Below are 20,184 nucleotides of genomic sequence, written 5' to 3' on the forward strand. Positions count from 1 at the left end.
CCTTGCCAATCATCAAATTTTGTTTTTCTCCAATTTTGGGTCCAAAACACTAACCTCATCACCCAGTCTACTCACTAATGCCTCTCGGTGCGCCAATTCCTGTCCAAAGCCCGGCTTCGTAAAGCCAAGCAATGGATGCTGGTTGTTTTGTGCCAGCGGCTGGATGCGTCCGGCACTCGGTGCAGGGAAGGAGGTTTACCCGGGCCGAGATCCCACGCACCATCTCGGCACGGAGCAATCCCATGGCTCGATCTCGGCCTGCCGGAATGCCTCACCAAAAAGTGGTCGCCATGACGACCCTTCCTATCCTGCCGCCCGCTCCGCCTAGTGGAGCACGGACGCGGCCGTTCAAAGCGAGGCCCAGCACGGATCGCGCACGGCGGTCCTTTTGAACCCGCCGTGGCTCGGATCCCCGCTGGTTCTCGCGGCACGCGAAGCCCGGCACGCACCGAGGGCCCGCTTCGGCTAAAAGTCGACCTGACCTTTAACCCGTGTAACGTCGATGCTTCACCTGCATGCTTACACCCCGCAGCCCGTTCCTTGCTCATACATGCAGCTGTTCCCATTCTCCTTGTACCGTTCCTTACACACCCAGGTACACCCATTCCACTCACAGCCTTGGTCACACACCTGACCACCGAACACTTTGGCACACATTCGTTGGTAGCACACCTCACCAATACACCGCTTCGCACCCCCTCCTCGGTCACCTCCTCTGTGACAATCACAGGTGTGCTCTCATTCGCACACCCAACCACGTGCCTCACCACCAACTCCAGCGTGCATTCCCACTCACGCTCCACCATTCCAGGTGTGCATCCTTCCATCCCAGGTGTACATCCTCGCTCACCTGTCACAACCAACTCACGCTCCTTGTCACTCTCAATACTCTCACTACTCTCACCTCCACTCGTGACAACGCACTCACCCTTACTCTTGACAGCACACTCTTTCCCCATGCACCTGTCCGTCACACACCTTTCTCGCGCACACTCTCCCGTTACACCCTCTGTAACACTCACCACAGGTGGACACTCTTCCTTACTTCTGACAGCGCACTCTTTCCTCATGCACCTGTCCGTCACACACCTTTCTCGCGCACACTCCTGCGCACACTTCACCAACGGCCTCTCACGAATACCCGGGTCTATCTCGACCCCCAAGCTTCTTAAATCCCCTGGCGCATCATACGCACGACCATATTGGTCACCACTTACACCGGGTCCTCTTCCTCTTCGCTTCTCCTCCATCACCTGCGAATCCCTCATCCGGTTAATGAGCACATCATCACGATCCAAACACAGACTTTGGACCAATTCTTTTACTTCCTCCTTTATCTCTTTCTTATCCCCTCTCCGTCGCTTCTTAATTTCGCTCATCCCTTCTTCCACTTCTTCTAATTTGTGCTTCACCTCTTTTATTCCCCGGTACGTCTCCTCAAGCTCATCCTCTAAGGCTACCTTGACCGTTTCCAGGTGCGTCCTCACCTGCCGGTCCTTCGTCTCCATTACCTCTATCACCTCGTCCAACCTCGTTGTCAGTCCCTCACGTACCATCTGACATTCCCTCTTTGTCGCTATCAAGTCGTTTTTTATGTCGTTTTGTGTCGCTTTCAACCCTCCTAATACCGCAGTGTTCCTTTGAACCTGCTCCGTTAGTCCTTTTTGTCCCTCCGTCAGCTGTTCCACCTCCTGCGTCAGGACCTCTATGCCCCCTTGTAACTTTACAGTCCCCTTTCTCACCTCCTTCTCCATGTGCTCCTTACAGTGCCTCACCTCCTCGCGCACTCCTCCGACCTCCTCACTCACTCCTCTTCTGATCTCTTCTCCCATCACTTGCATCTCCTGCCCAGATGCCACCCTCATCTGCTCCATTTCCTCCCTGTGAGCATCCAGTTTGGTTTCTACCCCCATTCTGACCCCCTCTATCTGCTGCCCCATTTGGTTAACTTCCCTTTCCGCTTGGTCCCTCATGTCCCTCAATTTGCCTTCCATACTGTTTTCTAACCCCTCTAACCCTTTTTGCATCCCTTCCATTTGATTCTCTTGAGCGGCCATTCTGTTTTCTACCCCCGTTAACCCATGTTTCACTCCCTCTATCTGATTCTCTTGAGCGGCCATTCTGTTTTCTACCCCCGTTAACCCATTCTTTACTTCTTTTATCCCGTTGTCTAACCCCTCAAATTTCTTTTCTAATCCCTCACCGGTACCCCTCGCTTCGTCCCTCATTACCCCCATTTGGCCCTCTAATCGCCCACTATCAACCCTCATTTGCTCACTCTGAGCATCCATCCGGTTCCCCATTACCCCCAATTGCTCACTCTGAGCATCCATCCGGCCCTCCAATCGCTCACTATTCTGGGCCATAAGGGCCTTCATTTGTATAAAAAAAAGGTTCAAATCCATTGGCATCTCCGGTTCGACTACCGCGACCATGGGCGTGGCTAAATGTGGCGCCGCTGTAATCACGTGCGCTAGAGCGCCATTTTGTGCACCTGCTACCCTCGCTGTTTCGCTCTCCTCATGTCCCTCATGTCCCTCAATTTGGTCCTGGACCGACCCTGCTTCACTCTCCGCTACCGGACCCCAGCCGTCTTGATCCGCCATAGCGCGACTTGCAAAATTCGAGTTTCGTAAAACAAATCCAAATTTTTTTTTTTTTTTTTTTCGTTATAATTTCGGCGAGCGCAGTAACCGCGGGACCGCGCTCCGGATCGATTTGGTCGAGCGCCGTACGCGCTCCGGCTCGATTTTCCCTCCCAAAATTTGGGCCTAACTAATTTAGTCCCGGGTCCGAATCTCACTCCTCGACACCAATTGTTACCGTACTAACACAATTGGTGTCCAAAATTTGGGCTAAATAAATTTAGTCCCAGGTTCGAATCCCACTCCTGACACCAATTGTTACAGACACGACTTTGATGTTAAAGTGGGCCGAGCGGAATGGCCGTCGTGTCCGCACAAATTACCCGACTATACTCGACGTTGACTAGTCGCGCGATGCTGGCTCAATAAGGAAAAGAAGACACCCGGCTGGATTACAATAACACAATACGACACCAATGTTTCAATTCTCAAGACCTCCGGAGGAGATTATATTCGTACGGAAAGGTTAGATTACAGGGACGAGAGGTACATCATAGGAAGACAGGCACTTAGACACAATCTTATATTATTCCCAACAGACGACAGATAAACGGGACAAAGCTGACTCACACGGGGGTTGATGGCAGGAAAGCGGTTGTCGATGGCTCCAGGTGCACCTGTGCTCAAAGGTTAGAATCGACCCGGTCCGGTCCAGAGATGCGGGGAGGTCTCGTCGCAGCGCTCAGAGGTGACGTTCTTTCTCAGGCGGGGCTTTCTCAGGCCTCTCCAAACTCAGGCGCATCTGTTTCAGCGCTCGCAGGTCCGTCTTTCTCCAGCTGGGGGCGCATCTCTCGTCACATCCGGCGCGGGGCCGCGTATATCCGGCGGGGAGTGACACGCCCTCGGCTCGTTAGCTCCGCCTCGTGGAATCGGCACGTTGCTTCTCATTGGGTGCGTGCGGGGGGGGTTACCGGCTCCGCCCTTGACGAGGAGCTGACAAGGAGCCCCTTTGTGGTAACCCCGTGGAGCGCATGGTCTGGAGCGCGTTGTCTCGAGCGTATTGTCGATGGCGGCGAACCGAGCCGGTGGGAGGACGCACACTCCCCCCCGCGCAGCGCCGTGCCCCTCTGTTGTTGTAGACGGGGAAGAAGATGGGAGGAGGTATGGGAAAGGTCCTAAACTCACTACTGGTGCCATATAATCACATTCTGGTGCAACGAAGAGTCATAATTAATGGAAACGAGGCCTTAACTGACATAGATTAAGAATAACTAGCAAGATGTCCGAAAGTTGTCTACGTGTGGTGCGGTGGACCTGGGCACGACATTTAATGGGGGAATAAGGGGAAGGTCGGCTCTACTGAGTGTTATTTACATGCAATGGGACTAGGGAATGGGGGATTGGGGAAAGTTGGGGAGTATTGGAGAAAATAGGGGAATATTTACAAGCGGATATGGAGGCCAAATTCCATATTCGCAACAATATATTGTATGTGTGTTTCTCGTAACGGGTCTGGGTGGTCAGGTTGCACCAGCCTCACATCTTCGCTCCTGTTCAGACTTTGTCACAGATCGGCCCTAAATGAGTCCAGATGCGTTGGAGTTACTGCGAGGATTTTCGAGTGGTGGCTGGTATCTTTCGAAAAGTGCAGGCCAATGTGTGCTGTACTTTGTCCTGCGGGCAAAGCGGTCAAAATTGACACCCCGAAGACATCAACAATATGAATCTTGCTACACATGGTAGCTGCATGTTTTGATTACATGGTTCACTTACTTACATGATCAGCTATTTTCAGGAAGCTGAAATTTATTAGAGCCATTCCATTGATGAATTGTACCTTGAGTACAGGGCGATTAGGTCAAATATGAATACAACCACAATGAAAGAATTTTTTTTTAAATGCAATGGATGAGTCTAGCTACTGCATGTCGATAAGTACAAGTCAGTCAAACATTGAAACAAGTGATTGTTCAGTTAAAAAGTCAAATTATTGTAAAATAACGATGTAAGAAAGTAAAGTTTTCAAAAGTTCATTTAATTTTGTTGAATTTAATCTCAGGGCGTGCATGGATTTATTGAACACCCCACAGTATATGATTGCAGATTTTAATATGGAAGCTGTATCTAAGGGGACTACCTATGCATGGTGTTGTCTTAACGGTTGGGATGGCTGAGTTGGGACCCTACGGTTCTGAGTTCGAATCCTGGTCTCCCGTTAAATTAACACAATGTAGGTTGACTCATAGTAGAGTATCAGTACTAATGTCCCATGACCAAATCTCTGGAACAAAGGTTTGAAAGTGTTTTTGACTTGCCTGAAGGGTACTGAACAAATTTGGCTTGGGCTGCCTTCTTCAAAGTTCTGGCAATTTTCGGTAGGGGTCAATCGGTGACTAAAAGATGTGAAAAAAGTTACAGAAGCTATACATTTATAATCAAGTATAATGAGATTTTCTTTAAAGTACCATAAGACATGATGTACAAGAATGTGTTTATTTTACAAAAGTGACTCCAGATGCATGTCCCATATTGAATTCCATACAAAATGCAATATGTTGATGAGTATGGCAGGCTGTGAATAACTGCACTTCAACAATGTGCTTTGCTCCATTGGTTGAAAGTTTGTGGACAATGTTGGATAAAGCTGTTTTTATAAATCTTAAGGGGAATTGCAATAAAAAAGGCTGTTGAATATTGAATGTACACATTTCTAAACCTGAATCATAACCCTGACTGAAGGCTAGACTAACATGAGCTCTTTTTTTTTTTTACTCTTCCATCTATCCTTTCGTCTTGGTAGTATCAAGACCCTTCTGTGAAAAATGTCAACACCTGTACTGAAACCTGATCCAACCAGAAAAAGGGGAAGAGGTGCGATAACTGGACTTTGTATCTTATGTTATGAAGAATGTGACGATGATAAGAGCAACCTCTCCATAGATGCATGGGACCGCATGAAGATGCATGGGACCGCATGAAGATGCATGGGCACAAGATTGGAGAGGACTGCATACAATTGGAACTTTTTATGATAGTCAATTGGGATACTTCACTTTTATGAAGAAAAAGAGAATCAAGATGAGACCTACTTTTCATGGGGTGATTATGCCAACAAGGTTCTCAATCTTGTTCTTGCTCACCATCCGAAGGCATCAAAGATCATATTTGTGAACGATCCATATGACCTGGATATAAGTATCAAGGACAGTGAACATGAATGGCGTACAGGACAATCGTTTTTCATTGGTGGAACAAGAAATGTCTACATCAAAAGAGATAACAAACTGCCAGCTGCTAAGCACTTTAACAACATGTTCAAGAACCCAGGAAACAAAATCCGCCTGCAGCAATTTCTGAAGACTGAATTCAAGACCCTGTCACTGCAACATCTGGACAAGGCTTTTGTATACTCTGTGAGGGACCGCTGCTGTGACTTGTCAACTGATGTGGAGATTGCAGACTTCACATGCCAGCATGTTGAAGCAGACACAATTCTTCGATTCATATATTCCCAACTTAGGAAGTCTGGAGTACAAGATGCCGTTGTTATTGATGCGGAAGACACAGATGGACTTATCTTAGCCGCATATGTAGCCCATCAAGTGGAACAAGGCAATCTTTGATTGCAAAGCACTGTGCAATGAAGACATTGCTAAAGTAATAATCCCCTTCCATATCCACACTGGCGCAGATGCTGTCTCCAGCTTCTATGGTCATGGCAAGAACTCTGTTTTTGACAGTGCTAAAGCGCGGCGTTACGCGCGCTGCTTGTGAGCAAGGAGGAAGCGGACAAGCGGTAACATACAAACGTCTTTATTGTAAGACTACACTGTAACACTGAACTGCTCCGGGCTGGTCGCCCGGTGTATATCATGAGGCCACGCCTACCCCTCGGGCGTGGCCACCGCCCACAAGGTGCGTGGAATGATGTCACCACGCCAGTGGGCTTTTGTGTCCGCCACACGCGCCCCCCCAGAATTCCCGCGCACCTGGAGGGCCAGTTTGCGGGGCAGACAAATGACCCGGCCGAAGCGCCCCCTGGCGATCGGCGGCGTCCGGGGTGCAGGGATGCCAGGTGGGATGCCCCTGGCTGCCTCTGGGATGGGTGCAGGACCGGGGGGCGGCGTGGCGGCGGGGCTGGGCGGTGCCGGGAGTCCGCCCGCAGGAGGGCGGCCCCGACGTGGGGGTCGGGCCACTGGCGGTGGATGGTCCACATCGAGGTGGGCCGGCTTGAGGCGGTCTACCGAAACGCGGTCAGGAGTACCGCCGATGTCCAGGGTGAAGTGCTTCGCCCCGGTCTCCAGCACGCGGAAAGGCCCGTCGTACGGGGGCCGCAGTGGTGTCCGATGGGCATCGTGGCGGACGAAGACGTACTCCGCCGTGCGAAGCTCCGGGGCGACGTGCGTCGGTGGGTGCCCGTGGCATGCCGTTGGCACCGGGGCGAACCTCTGGGCGGTCTCTTGCAGAGCGGAGCGCTGCTGTGCCGCGGACCATGGTGCCGTGGAGTCGGGGAGGAACTCGCCCGGCACCCGCAGCGGTTGCCCGAAGACCAACTCCGCCGCGGATGCGCGCAGGTCCTCCTTGGGCGCCGTCCGGAAGCCCAGCAGGACCCAGGGGAGCCTGTCGACCCAGCCGCCGTCGCGGAGGGTGGCCCGGAGCGCGGCCTTCAATGAGCGGTGAAATCGCTCACACAGGCCATTAGCCTGCGGATGGTAGGCCGTGGTTCGGTGCAGCCGGACCCCGAGCCCCTGCGCAACCGCCCCCCAGAGCTCCGAGGTGAACTGGGGGCCGCGGTCGGATGAGATGTCTGAGGGGGCGCCGAACCGGGCGACCCAGGTGGCGATGAAAGCCTGCGCGACATCGGCCGCCGTTGTCGACGCCAAGGGCACGGCCTCCGGCCACCGGGTGGTGCGGTCCACCATGGTGAGGACGTAGGTGAAACCATGCGAGGGGGGCAGAGGTCCCACCAGGTCCACGTGGACGTGGTCAAACCGGCGTTCCGGCACCGTGAACGGGGCCAACGGGGCCTGGGTGTGCCGGTGCACCTTGGCGCGCTGGCACGCGAGGCACGTCCTGGCCCAGCCACGGACGGCCATCCGGAGGCCATGCCAGACGAACTTGTCGGCGATCAGCCTTTGGGAGGCCCTCGCGCCCGGGTGGGACAGGCCGTGGATGGTGTCAAACACCTGGCGCTGCCAGCCCGTGGGCACGATGGGGTGAGGATGCCCGAGGGAGACGTCGCACAAGAGGGCCGCGCCCGCGCCGTCGAACGGCACCTCGGTGACGCGGAGGCCCGTGACGGCGGTCCGCAAGGCCTGGACGTCGGGGTCAGCGGCCTGGTCCGCTGCCATCCGGGCATAGTCGATGCCGAGGTGGACTGCGTGGGCGACGGCCCGGGAAAGGCAATCCGCCACCGGGTTGTCCTTCCCCGCGACGTGCTGGATGTCCGTCGTGTACTCGGACACGGCCGAGAGGTGACGCTGCTGCCGGGCCGACCACAGCTCGGTGACCTTGCCCATCGCGAAGATCAGCGGCTTGTGGTCGACGAAGGCAGTGAACGCCCGGCCCTCGAGCAGATGGCGGAAGTGCCTGACCGCCAAGTGAAGTCCGAGCAACTCGCGGTCGAAGGTACTGTAATGGCGTTCGGGCGGGCGAAGCTGCCGGCTAAAGAACACCAGCGGTTGCCAAGCTCCACGCACCCATTGCTCGTGCACCGCGCCCACCGCGTAGTCCGAGGCATCGGTGGTGAGGGCGATCGGTGCATCGGGCGCCGGGTGCGCGAGCATGGTGGCGTTAGCCAAGGCGAGCTTCGTGCCCGTGAACGCCGTGTCCATCTGCTCGGTCCAGGTAACGTCGCCTTTGCCCGGCTTACCTCGGAGAGCTTCGTGCAGGGGGCGCAGGAGCTGGGCGATATGGGGCAGGAACCGATGGTAAAAGTTCACCATGCCCAGGAACTCCTGCAGCCCTCTGATCGTGCGGGGGCGCGGAAACCCCTTCACCGCCTCCACCTTGGCCGGCAGGGGGACGGCTCCGTGCCTGGTGACACGGTGCCCCAGAAAATCGATTGTGGCGGCGCCGAACCGGCACTTTGCGGGGTTCACAATCAGGCCATGCTGGCCCAGGCGTTCGAAGAGCGTGCGGAGGTGGCGTAGGTGCTCTTCGCGGGACGCGCTGGCGACGAGGATATCGTCCAGGTAGACGTAGACAAAATCCAAGTCGCGCAGGATGCTGTCCATCAGTCGCTGGAACGCCTGAGCCGCAATCTTCAGACCGAAGGGCATGCGCAGGAACTCGAAGAGTCCGAATGGCGTGATGACCGCCGTCTTCGGGACGTCCTCCGGCCTGACAGGGACCTGATGGTAGCCGCGTATGACGTCCACCTTCGAGAAGAAGGACCTGCCCGCCAAACGGGCGGAAAAGTCCTGAATGTGGGGGACGGGGTAGCGGTCGGGAGTCGTGGCGTCATTGAGACGGCGATAGTCCCCGCACAGTCGCCATCCCCCGCCGGGCTTCGGCATGATGTGCAGCGGCGACGGCCAAGCGCTCTCTGAGCGCCGAACGATGCCGAGTCGCTCCAGGGTAGCGAACGCCGCTTTTGCCACCGCCAGCTTTGTCGGCTCGAGGCGGCGTGCCCGGGCGTAGACCGGTGGCCTGACGGTGGGGATGTGATGGGCCACCCCGTGCTTGACGGCCCCCGCCGAGAAGGTGGGCCGCGTGAGGGCCGGGAAGCCGGCGAGGAGGCGGGTGAATGCGTCCGCTGCCGGAAGCGTACAGACCAACGTGGCCGGAACCGAATCGTTTGGCAAGCCGCTTGGCAAGCCGCTCGTTGAGCTGGGCAACGCACAAGCGAGCGAGCTGAACGTCTCGGCCTGGACAAGCCGTCTGCGCTTGACGTCGACCAGGTGTCCATTAGCGCACAGGAAGTCCGCGCCAAGCAGTGCCATGGGCACGTCGGCGGTGACGAACGTCCATCGGAAAACCTGCCCTCCAAACCGCAGAGAGAGGCAGCGTTTTCCGTACGTACGGATGGGCGTCCCGTTCGCGGCAAGCAGCGCGGGGCCCCCACCCGCGGCATGCTTGTCTGACGTGCCGGCGGGAATGACACTCACCTGCGCTCCCGTGTCGCACAGGTAACGGCGCCCGGAGAAGGTGTCCGTTATGAACAGCAGGCTGCTCGAACGGCCGGCGCTCATCGCCACTATTGAGCGCCGGCCCGGGCGTTTCCCGACCCGTTGAAGGAGCACGGCGGATGACACCGCCGAGCTTCGTGGCCAAACTTGGTGTGGAACCAGCACCAGGTGGTGGAGCTGGAGGAGCGCGGCTGGCTCCGCCAGGCCGGTGGAGTTGGCGGGTTTCCCCGCGGTGGCGGTTTTCGCCGCGGGGGTGGGCGGGGCGTGGCGGCGTTCACGAGGTGCGTATCAGCATGCTGCTGAACATCAGCGTGCTGTAGAAGCTGATGCTGTGGAACATGCTGCTGAACATCAGCGTCGAGGGCCGTGACGGCCACGCCGACGCTCGCCCGCGTGTCCGAAGCGGCGAAGTACCTGTCCGCCTCGGCTGCCAATGCTCGGGGTTCCGTTAGCTTGGTCCCGGCCAACGCGAGGCGAACCTGCGCTGGAAGTTGGCGCCGGAAAAGCACCCGGAATAGCGAACCGGGGGCTTCGTCGCCCAACAGTGACAGCATATGGTCCATTCGGACCGACGGGCGCGTCTCACCGAGCTCGGGGAGATACAGGAGGCGGTCGGCCCGTGCGTCGTCCGTGAGGCCGAACGTGGCTAGGAGTAGCCGCTTGAGTGCCTCGTACTTGTGGCCGTCCGGTGGGTGGCGAAGGACGGACACAACTCGAGCGGCCGTGCCGGGCCCGAGGGAGGCGACGACATGGCAGGAGCGCAGGTCGTCGTTGGTGAGGCGCCGAAGCTGAAACTGGGCTTCGGCTTGAACGAACCAGACTTCGGCCTGGGCCTCCCAAAATTCGGGAAGTTTAATCGCCATTGCCTTGTCGTTGTGTTCGGAAGGATCGCTACGGCAGATCCAACGTCGAGGGTCACCAGTAAAGCGCGGCGTTACGCGCGCTGCTTGTGAGCAAGGAGGAAGCGGACAAGTGGTAACATATAAACGTCTTTATTGTAAGACTACACTGTAACACTGAACTGCTCCGGGCTGGTCGCCCGGTGTATATCATGAGGCCACGCCTACCCCTCGGGCGTGGCCACCGCCCACTTGGTGCGTGGAATGATGTCACCACGCCAGTGGGCTTTTGTGTCCGCCACAGTGCCATGAAATCACATGAAGCAAGGAAGTTGCTGTCAGGACTCGGGAAAAGTCTCCCAATAACAGCAAACACGCTATCTGACATGGAGCTGTTCACCATCAGGTACGTACACAAGGAGAACAGGAGCAGCACACTTGGTACAGCGCGGGCATCAAAGTGGGAAGCAATGAAGAGGAAGATTCCTCCTGATAGCGATTCCCATAATTTGAAGGTCACGAGAGCAAACTATCAGGTTTTCATCCTGTTAAACTACATGTATCCAGATCCTCCACCGTCACCTCTGGAACATGGTTGGAGTATGACAGAGGACATATGCTCCCCAACACGTTACACACAGCCAGCTCCACCTACGTGTCTAAGTAACATTGTTGTTCAAGAACCTATCACAACAATAGTGAACGATAAACAATCTGACTCTGACATAGATTCGGATATAAGTGACATTGATTCTGATTCCGGTGGATATGACAATCAGTAGGACAATGATCTGTGAATGGAGCAAGATGTAAAATATGTTTCTTGTATCATAGAGGTAGATAATTGTAAATGAAAATGGATGATATCAGTAGATGTGCTGATGCTACGTGCCCAAAGCATGGAGACAAATGTATTAAAGTGTTTCTTTAAGTCTGTCACTATTAACCAACAGTATATGTTTGACCAATTAATGACCCAAGGTCCGAAAAATTGAAAGCAAAACCGGGTTACCCGATTTCATGTACAAACATTCATTTATGGCGGCCATTTTGAAATTTCAAGGTCAAGGTGGTTATTTTGAATTTTCAAAGTTGTTCAGTTGAATTTGTCATGTCAGAAAACATATAATTAGACACCAGGATCATTGAAATTGGACAATCGTAACAGTATTAGTAAATTTGACCCCCTGCCCAAAGTGCGTTGACCTTTTCATGTTTCTGTCCATAGCGCGGTAACGAAAGTTCGCAGATAGGGCAAACTATACCTTTTTGGATTCCTTATGACCAGACGAGTAATTTGGTATACGTTTCAAAGGATTAGAATATTTTTCAATTTTGACCCCTGTTTGACCTCTTTGACCCCTACCGAAAATTGCCAGAACTTTGAAGAAGGCAGCCCAAGCCAAATTTGTTCAGTACCCTTCAGGCATGTCAAAAACACTTTCAAACCTTTGTTCCAGAGATTTGGTCACGGGACATTATTAGGCTACTGATCCTCTACTATCAACCTGTCATCCTTCTGAGGTCGACGAAATGAGTACCATTGTACTGGGAATAGGCGACACTGCATCAGCGGCACAACCGTGCCCTCAGCTAATGCTGCTACCTGCAGTCCTGTGCTGCACACCAAATAATAAGTACAGGGGACCATCTATCAGTGGGAATGGTCAGAAAACCAAACAAATAAACGAATTGTTGGGTGTTTTGTTGCAGACATGAATTGCATTGACACGCACAAGGAACTTTGGCAAAGGAGGAGGCCATTCGGCCCATCATGCCTGTGCTACCCCAACCCCATGAACCATCTACATGCAAGGTACCAACAAATCCTGTCAAGATCCCTGTATCCCTCTATCTCCAATGCATCTATCGGTAGGTACCTATCGAATTCCAAATGAAATCGAAGCGTTAACAAATCGTGAGCTACTCGGACCACATACTCGTATATAATTGGGGTGCAGCGTCTTTCGGTACCTCGTTCTTGATGACGATGTTGCACTGCTCTACGACCCTGAAGCCTGAACCCTTCTGAAACATGTGACCCCCTCCACCCTAAGAAGTCCAGCGCACTTGCATGAGGAAAGCAACGCCATGCGCCCCTTTTTTATGACCGCATTCGGGTCATTAGATACCATTTGGGAAGAGTCCAAAATAGGTTGAGCCATTGGGAGTTGAGACCGAGCGAGCTCAAGTTTCGTGCGTCAGAGGTGACGTCATCCGGCGTTGTATCTTTTACGTCCAGGCCGAAAGGTTTTGCACAAGTACGCCATTGCAATATAAAGTGCACAGAAGAAAGAAAGTACAACATGCAGGACATGACATTAAATTGAGGTTGCATTAATTTGCCAAGTTTCATTAATTGTTAATATAATTACCATTCTATATCACAATTATAGGACCATTATTTATATATATCCTGTCATTAGTTATATATATATTTATATATATCCTGTATATCCTGTCACAAGGTGCCACCCTGAAGGCACCTTGTGATTGGCAGGTGGTGGCAGACCTAAAGCCACAATTGGTATTCCCAGAGGAGATCTGTGTGACAAGGTTGCGGCCTGACATTGTCATTTGGTCAACTGCAACAAGACAGGTCATCTTAGGGGAGTTGTCGGTACCTTGGGAAGAGAACATGGAGGAGGTGCACGAGAAGAAGAGAGGAAAGTACAGTGAGCTGGAGGCAGAGTGCCGGGAGAAGGGTTGGCGAGTTTCGTGTCAGCCATTTGAGGTGGGGTGTAGAGGGTATATTGGCAATTCCTTTTCAGCATTTCTTGCTAGGCTGGGAGTGTGTGGGACAGAAAGAGGGAGGATGTGTGACAAGGTGGCCCAGGTTGCCTTGAAAGGCTCATTTTGGATATGGAGGAAGTTTATGGAGGCACGTCGAACGGTGTAGGTTGGTTGTGTGTGTTTTATTTATTTATTTATTTATTTATTTATTTTTTGTTACCATTATTATTTCTTACTTTGTATATATGAGTGAGTGGGTGAGGGTGTGTGTTTTTGCATGAATTAATTTTTGCATGGGTGTGTGTTTTTGTGTGTTGAGTGGTGTATGATGAAAGGGTAGGTGGTTGGTTGGTTGGTGTTGTGTGTGTATGGGTGTGTATGTGTGTGTATGTGTGTGTATGAATGATCTGGTGTGTTTTGTTGGTGAGTGGTGAAGGGTATAAAGGTGGGTGTTTGAGTGTTCCACCATGTTTGTTTGGTGCTGTGGATTCTGGATGTCGAGGTGTTGTTGTTGTTCGCACTGGCTGGGGGTGGGGGTAGGTACGCATCCAGGTGCAGTTGCTGCATGTGGATGTGGATGTGCCCCTGCTGGCCCACCTTAGCTGACCGTATTGAGGTTGAAGGGCCGAAACGGGATGATGCTGAGGATCTAGACTGAGGACCCGGTCAGTGTGGCACACTTGTGACCAGGTGTGTTTTGAACTTTATATATATATATATATATATATATATATATATATATATATATATATATATATATATATATATATATATATATATATATATATATGTATGTATATATATATATGTGGTTGGAGTATGACATGTGTATATATATATATATATATATACATACAGTATATGTATATATTGTTACGGGGTCCTCCCCTTACCTCTGGTCTCGGTAGACCTCCGAACCCCGAGAGGGTCCACGGCAGAAAGATATGTTATCCTTGGTTGAAATCAAGCAAATAATGAAACCCTCAATGGAACCAGTAAATGAAACAGTCAAATCAATAATGCAACCACACCAGGTTATGAACAAACAATAATATATTAGAAATCACACAGAAAGAGCCATACCAATAATGGGGCAATCACCCCTACTATCAAATCTTACGATGGTAACCTTATCAAGCCCCTTAACCCCAAACTCACGGCACCGTCCCAATGTCTCTGTGTGCTCCCGCGATCGGGGAGTCAAGGCCCGATCAAAGTCAATTGAGGCGTAGGCGATCGAGGCGACCCCGAGGTCACGTTGTTCAGCACCCAGCAATACAGCAGTGGAAAGGAACCTCACAAAGACGCGCTCTGACGTACACGTTTGCGGTTCATTCCGCGAGCCTCCGTATAATTCTCAAGTGCCCTTTCTTGCACAGCCGTCCCCGGCAAACCACCGGGGAATAATGCCCAGCCGACATGACCAAAACCGGTTCACTGCAGGTTGCTCGTGTGGCGAAGATGGCGGACGGCTTTCACTCGAACCCGGGCTTTGAGGCCAGGATCCTCCGGAACCTCAATGAGGATACCCGACGACACAGGCTCCACGCACTCCGGCGATATCTCTTATCGCCCGAACTTCCCTTCAAGGACGCAAAGTTCACTTGCACTGTACGTCGACCGCTCGGTCCGGAGCTTCAACAACCACGTCTCTGCACAATCTCCTACCGCCTCTTCTTCCTCGCTCCACCTCTTCTGGTCACGATCCGGATTTCCGGGCACATTTTTACCGGGAGCGCTTTTAAATCTTTTAACTATAATAACCCTTTCCCTTCAACCACAATCACCAGAATACTTGGAACCAACAACAATAATCATAACAACAATCATTAGGGCCGAATCCATAACACTTCCCCCCCTCAAGAAAGAAAGTTTGAACACAGCGAAAACTTTCTTTGCATGCCCTCTTTAAACAAGCAAAAGTAAATTCACAACCCAAATCAGCAATCCCCGTGGGCAACAATATTCAACCTTTCCCAAAAATAAAGCAACAACATTTTACACAACACCCCAGAGCTTTCCCAAGTTAATTCCCTCTGGAACAAGCGTCAACAATGACATTGTCCCTGGCCCTCTGATTTTTACTTCTAGTTTCTCTTGAATGAAGGTTAAGGGGTTGTGATCAAAAACCTAAAGGCCAGCAAATCTATAGCACTTTCCCCGGGAGGCCGAGCTGAAAGCCAGGTTCCATGGTGGTTGGGTGGTGAGGCCTGGAAGTATTCACTACATGGACACCTTTAGGAATGTGGAGTTCACGGTTAGTCCATGCTGGAAAGTTCACGACCTGGACGCCTTTAGGAACGTGGCGTTCATGGTTGGTCCGTGTAGGAATCTTGGCTCGGCGGCTCCGCAGCATTCAGTGCTTCAACTTTTCCGGACTCCTAATAATTACGGTGGGACCACTTGTCACAGTAGTCACCTGACTGGCGGTCTCCTTCTCGGCCACTGTTCTGATAATCCTTCCTTCGGGAGCTGTCATAACTCTGGAAGCCTCCATAATAATATCGCTTGCGGCCACCACCACTACTACTCCGTGGTCCTCTTCTGTAGCCCCCTCGACCACTAGGAAATGCCTTCCCTACTGTGCCGGTCCGACCCTCCAACACCTTGCTATTTCAGATCCTTTTCTGCCTCTCTGGCGTCCTTTGAGTTTTCAAACGTGACAAAGCCAAACCCTCTTGACTTTCGTGTCTCCCTGTCTTTTATCAGCAGTACTTCCAAAAGCGGTCCATAGTTGCTGAAGGCAGACTCCAAAACATCTTCCTTTGTTTTGAAGTTCAGTCCACCTACAAATACCTTGCTAAACTTGTCGCCATCCCTAACTGGTGTGGTGTTATTTTCCCTACTGGGCTTTTTAACAACCATCGGGTTACCATAAACTTGACCACCGGCCAAATCATTCCCGATAACAACCGATACTCCCTCTACAGGAAGCGTGGCTTGTAAACCGACGGTGACCGGTCCTGACACCAAATCGGACTCCAAGTGTATGACATGAAGTGGAGCACTAACACAGTCACCAATCCCCTGCAAACGAACACTATCCCCAGTTGCCGTCTCCTTGGACCATGGCAAGGTGCCTTCAACATTAAAGATTGATGTGCTCCTGTGTCCCTCAATATCCTAACCGGTCTCCGATTAGTCGAGGCTCCATCCAGTGACACAAACCCCTCAGAAATAAATGGTTGGTAACCCTTTTGAGGGCGATTTCTCACAATGGCCATCGCATTTGGAGTCGTACTAGTCGAACTCCGCTCCTGATTTTCCTTTCTCAGAGCATAACAGTTGGACATCAAGTGTCCAGGTTTATGGCAAAAGGTGCAAGTAGGCCCGGAGGAGAACCTCGTGGTCTGCCAAGGCATGGGGGCGGCGGTCTGCCTCGAGCCCCCCGGATGATAGGTCTGTCTTGGAACCGCAGTCTTCTGATTTCTAGAAGTCGTGGTGTCAGAGTGGTCCTCATTTTCATCTCGAGGCCGCCCCCATGGATTTTCATTCTCTGCCCCTGATGTACCATAGCTCCCCTGGCTAGGTCTGGGCGAGGAGTTAGGTTTGTGGCACCCCATCCTGTGTGTTAAGGCATAGTCATCTGCCATGGTTGCTGCCTCATACAGCTTTGGTACTTTCCTTTCCTCCAGATGAACTTTAATGTCCTCGTGGACACACTGTTGGAATTCCTCCACCAGGATCAATTGTCACAATAGTTCGAAGTCTTTCCCAACTCCTTTTGAATCACACTACCTATCGAACATGGTTTCCTTCACTCTGGCAAATTCCACATGGGTCTCACTCTCCCTTCTCCTGGCATTCCGGAATTTTTGCCGGTAAGCTTCCGGGACCAATTCATTGGCTTTGAGAATGTGTTTCTTCAATACCTCGTAATCTGCACATTGGTCAATCGGTAAAGCCGAATAAATCTCTTGAGCTTTACCCACCAGAACACTTTGCACTAGTACGGACCAGTACTCCTCAGGCCAGTTTAACTGTCGAGCCACTTTCTCAAAGTGTGGGAAAAACTTGGCTACCTCCTTTTCATTGAAGGGTGGAACCAGCCTCACATGTCTGCCAACATCCCAGGTGTTCTGACTAGGTGTCGAACCAGTCAGCAGGGATGGTACCTCTCCCCGTTCTCTCATTAACTCCAGCTCCTTGACTTTAATTTCCTGCTGACGTGCCAATTCACGGTCCTTTAACTCCCTTTCGGCTCTTCTCTCCTCTGCTTCGAGTTCTCTTGCAGCTCTCCTTTCCTCTGCTTTTTTGTCTTCTAACCTTTCCTGGAGTTCTCTTTCCACTCTCCTTTCCTCTGTTTTTTTCTCTTCTAACCTTTCCTGGAGTTCTCTTTCCTGTACTTTTAACCTTTCCTGGAGTTCTCGTTCCTGTGCTTTTTCCCTTTCCTGGTTCTGTAATTGCATCTCCCGTTTCCAGAGCTCCACATTTTCTTGCTCTTCTGGTAACCAATCCCAGGCGACCTCTTCCCATGCTTCTAATCCCACCATAGATTGTATCACCACTGTCTGCAACTCTGCCTTCTTCATATTAGTTCGGACCTCCAAGCTAAAATGTTTTGGCCAATTTCCAGAGTCCGATTTTACTAACGCTCTGAACTGTGCTTCACTAGGGGTCACTGTAAACTTCTCTGCGTCAAACTCCATAGTGACTACTGGTAACACCTGTTAACCTTCACACAAGATATTTTTAACAAACAAAACGAAAAAAAATTCTTTTTTGTTGTTGTTGTTTGTTTTTGGAAAAAATTTGGGAATTTTGGAAAAAGTTCCAAATTTGGGACTTCTGGGAATGTTAGGGAATTCTTTCCCGGAATAAATTTAGGAATTTTTATATCCCGGACGCAGACCCAATTGCAAGCCCACGAATATCAATTGGACGAGCCCCCAATTTCTGTTACGGGGTCCTCCCCTTACCGCTGGTCTCGGTAGACCTCCAAACCCCGAGAGGGTCCCCGGCAGAAAGATATGTTATCCTTGGTTGAAATCAAGCAAATAATGAAACCCTCAATGGAACCAGTAAATGAAACAGTCAAATCAATAATGCAACCACACCAGGTTATGAACAAACAATAATATATTAGAAATCACACAGAAAGAGCCATACCAATAATGGGGCAATCACCCATACTATCAAATCTTACGATGGTAACCTTATCAAGCCCCTTAACTCCAAACTCACGGCACCTCCCCAATGTCTCTGCACCCCTCCAAGGCGAAGTCCCAATGTCTGTGTGCTCCCGCGATCGGGGAGTCAAGGCCCGATCAAAGTCAATTGAGGCGTAGGCGATCGAGGCGACCGCGAGGTCACGTTGTTCAGCACCCAGCAATACAGCGGTGGAAAGGAACCTCACAAAGATGCGCTCTGACGTACACGTTTGCGGTTCATTCCGCGAGCCTCCGTATAATTCTCAAGTGCCCTTTCTTGCACAGCCGTCCCCGACAAACCACCGGGGAATAATGCCCAGCCGACACGACCAAAACCGGTTCACTACAGGTTGCTCGTGTGGCGAAGATGGCGGACGGCTTTCACTCGAACCCGGGCTTTGAGGCCAGGATCCTCCAGAACCTCAATGAGGATACCCGACGACACAGGCTCTACGCACTCCGGCGATATCTCTTATCGCCCGAACTTCCCTTCAAGGACGCAAAGTTCACTCGCACTGTACGTCGACCGCTCGGTCCGGAGCTTCAACAACCACGTCTATTCACGATCTCCTACCGCCTCTTCTTCCTCGCTCCACCTCTTCCGGTCACGATCCGGATTTCCGGGCACATTTTTACCAGGAGCGCTTTTAAATCTTTTAACTATAATAACCCTTTCCCTTCAACCACAATCACCAGAATACTTGGAACCAACAACAATAATCATAACAACAATCATTAGGGCCGAATCCGTAACAATATATATATATATATACAGTCGTCTAGTATATATATTGTTACGGACACGACTTAAGATGTTGTGATGGGCCGAGCGGAATGGCCGCCGTGTTCGCACAGTTTACCCGATTACACTCGAACGTTGGCCAAATCGCGCTACGCTAAATCAATGATGGAAAGGACACAACGACTGGGATAAATGAAACGACACAAGGGGTACAGTTCTCAAGACCTCCGGAGGAGGATATAATTGGTGGTGCAGAAAAGGGGGTAGATTACAAGGTAGTGAGGTAAAGACACAGAAGAGATAGGCACTTAATTACAGTCTTATCTTATCCCAGACAGACCACAGACAAACGGAACAAGGCTGACTTACACAGGGATTGATGGCAGGGAAGGACAGGCAGTCGATAGCACCAGGTGCACCTTGGCTCAGGGACAGGCTACAGCACGGTCCAGTAGATGCAGGGAGGTGTCACAGCGCTCGGTTGGTGGCGTCTCTCTTCCTTCAAGTCCAGCGCGCATCTGACGTCACCTCCCTCTTTCTGCGCATGCTCAGCGGGGAGTGACACGCCCTCGGCTCGTTGGCTCCGCCCCAGATGGAATCGGTCCGCCGCTTCTATTGGGTGCGGGGGGTTACCGGGCTCCGCCCTTGACGAGGAGCTGACAGCGAGCCCCTACGTGGTAACCCCATCGGAGCACATGTTCGATGGCGGCTAACCAAGCCGGAGTGAGGACGCGCACTCCCCGCGCCGCCGCCGTTGTTGTTGCTGTTGTTGTTGTTGTTGTTGTTTAACGGTGAGGAAGAGCTGCGGGGAGGTATTGGGAGGTCCTAAACTTCCTAACGGTGCCATACAATCACATTCTGGTGCAACGAAGAGTCAGAATTAATGGAAACGAGTCCTTAACTGACATAGACTAAGAATAACTAGCAAGATGTCCTATAGTTGTCTACGTGAGATGCGGTGGACCTGGATGCAACATTTAATGGGGGAAATAGGGGAAGGTCGGG

At 51.8% G+C, this 20,184-nt stretch overlaps 1 protein-coding gene across 1 annotated transcript in view; it reads left to right on the forward strand.

Annotated features, from left to right (window-relative positions):
* Positions 1-20,184, forward strand: part of LOC144888507 (uncharacterized) — an 82,894-nt gene that overhangs the window by 36,947 nt on the left and 25,763 nt on the right. The window contains exon 3 of the mRNA XM_078766598.1: positions 12,268-12,370. Within this exon, the coding sequence (XP_078622724.1) occupies positions 12,268-12,370 (103 nt within the window). The remainder of the gene's footprint in view (positions 1-12,267; positions 12,371-20,184) is intronic.

This window comes from Myxine glutinosa, chromosome 12 (assembly GCF_964187855.1).
Source record: "Myxine glutinosa chromosome 12, kmMyxGlut1.1, whole genome shotgun sequence".
Lineage (NCBI taxonomy): Eukaryota > Metazoa > Chordata > Myxini > Myxiniformes > Myxinidae > Myxine > Myxine glutinosa.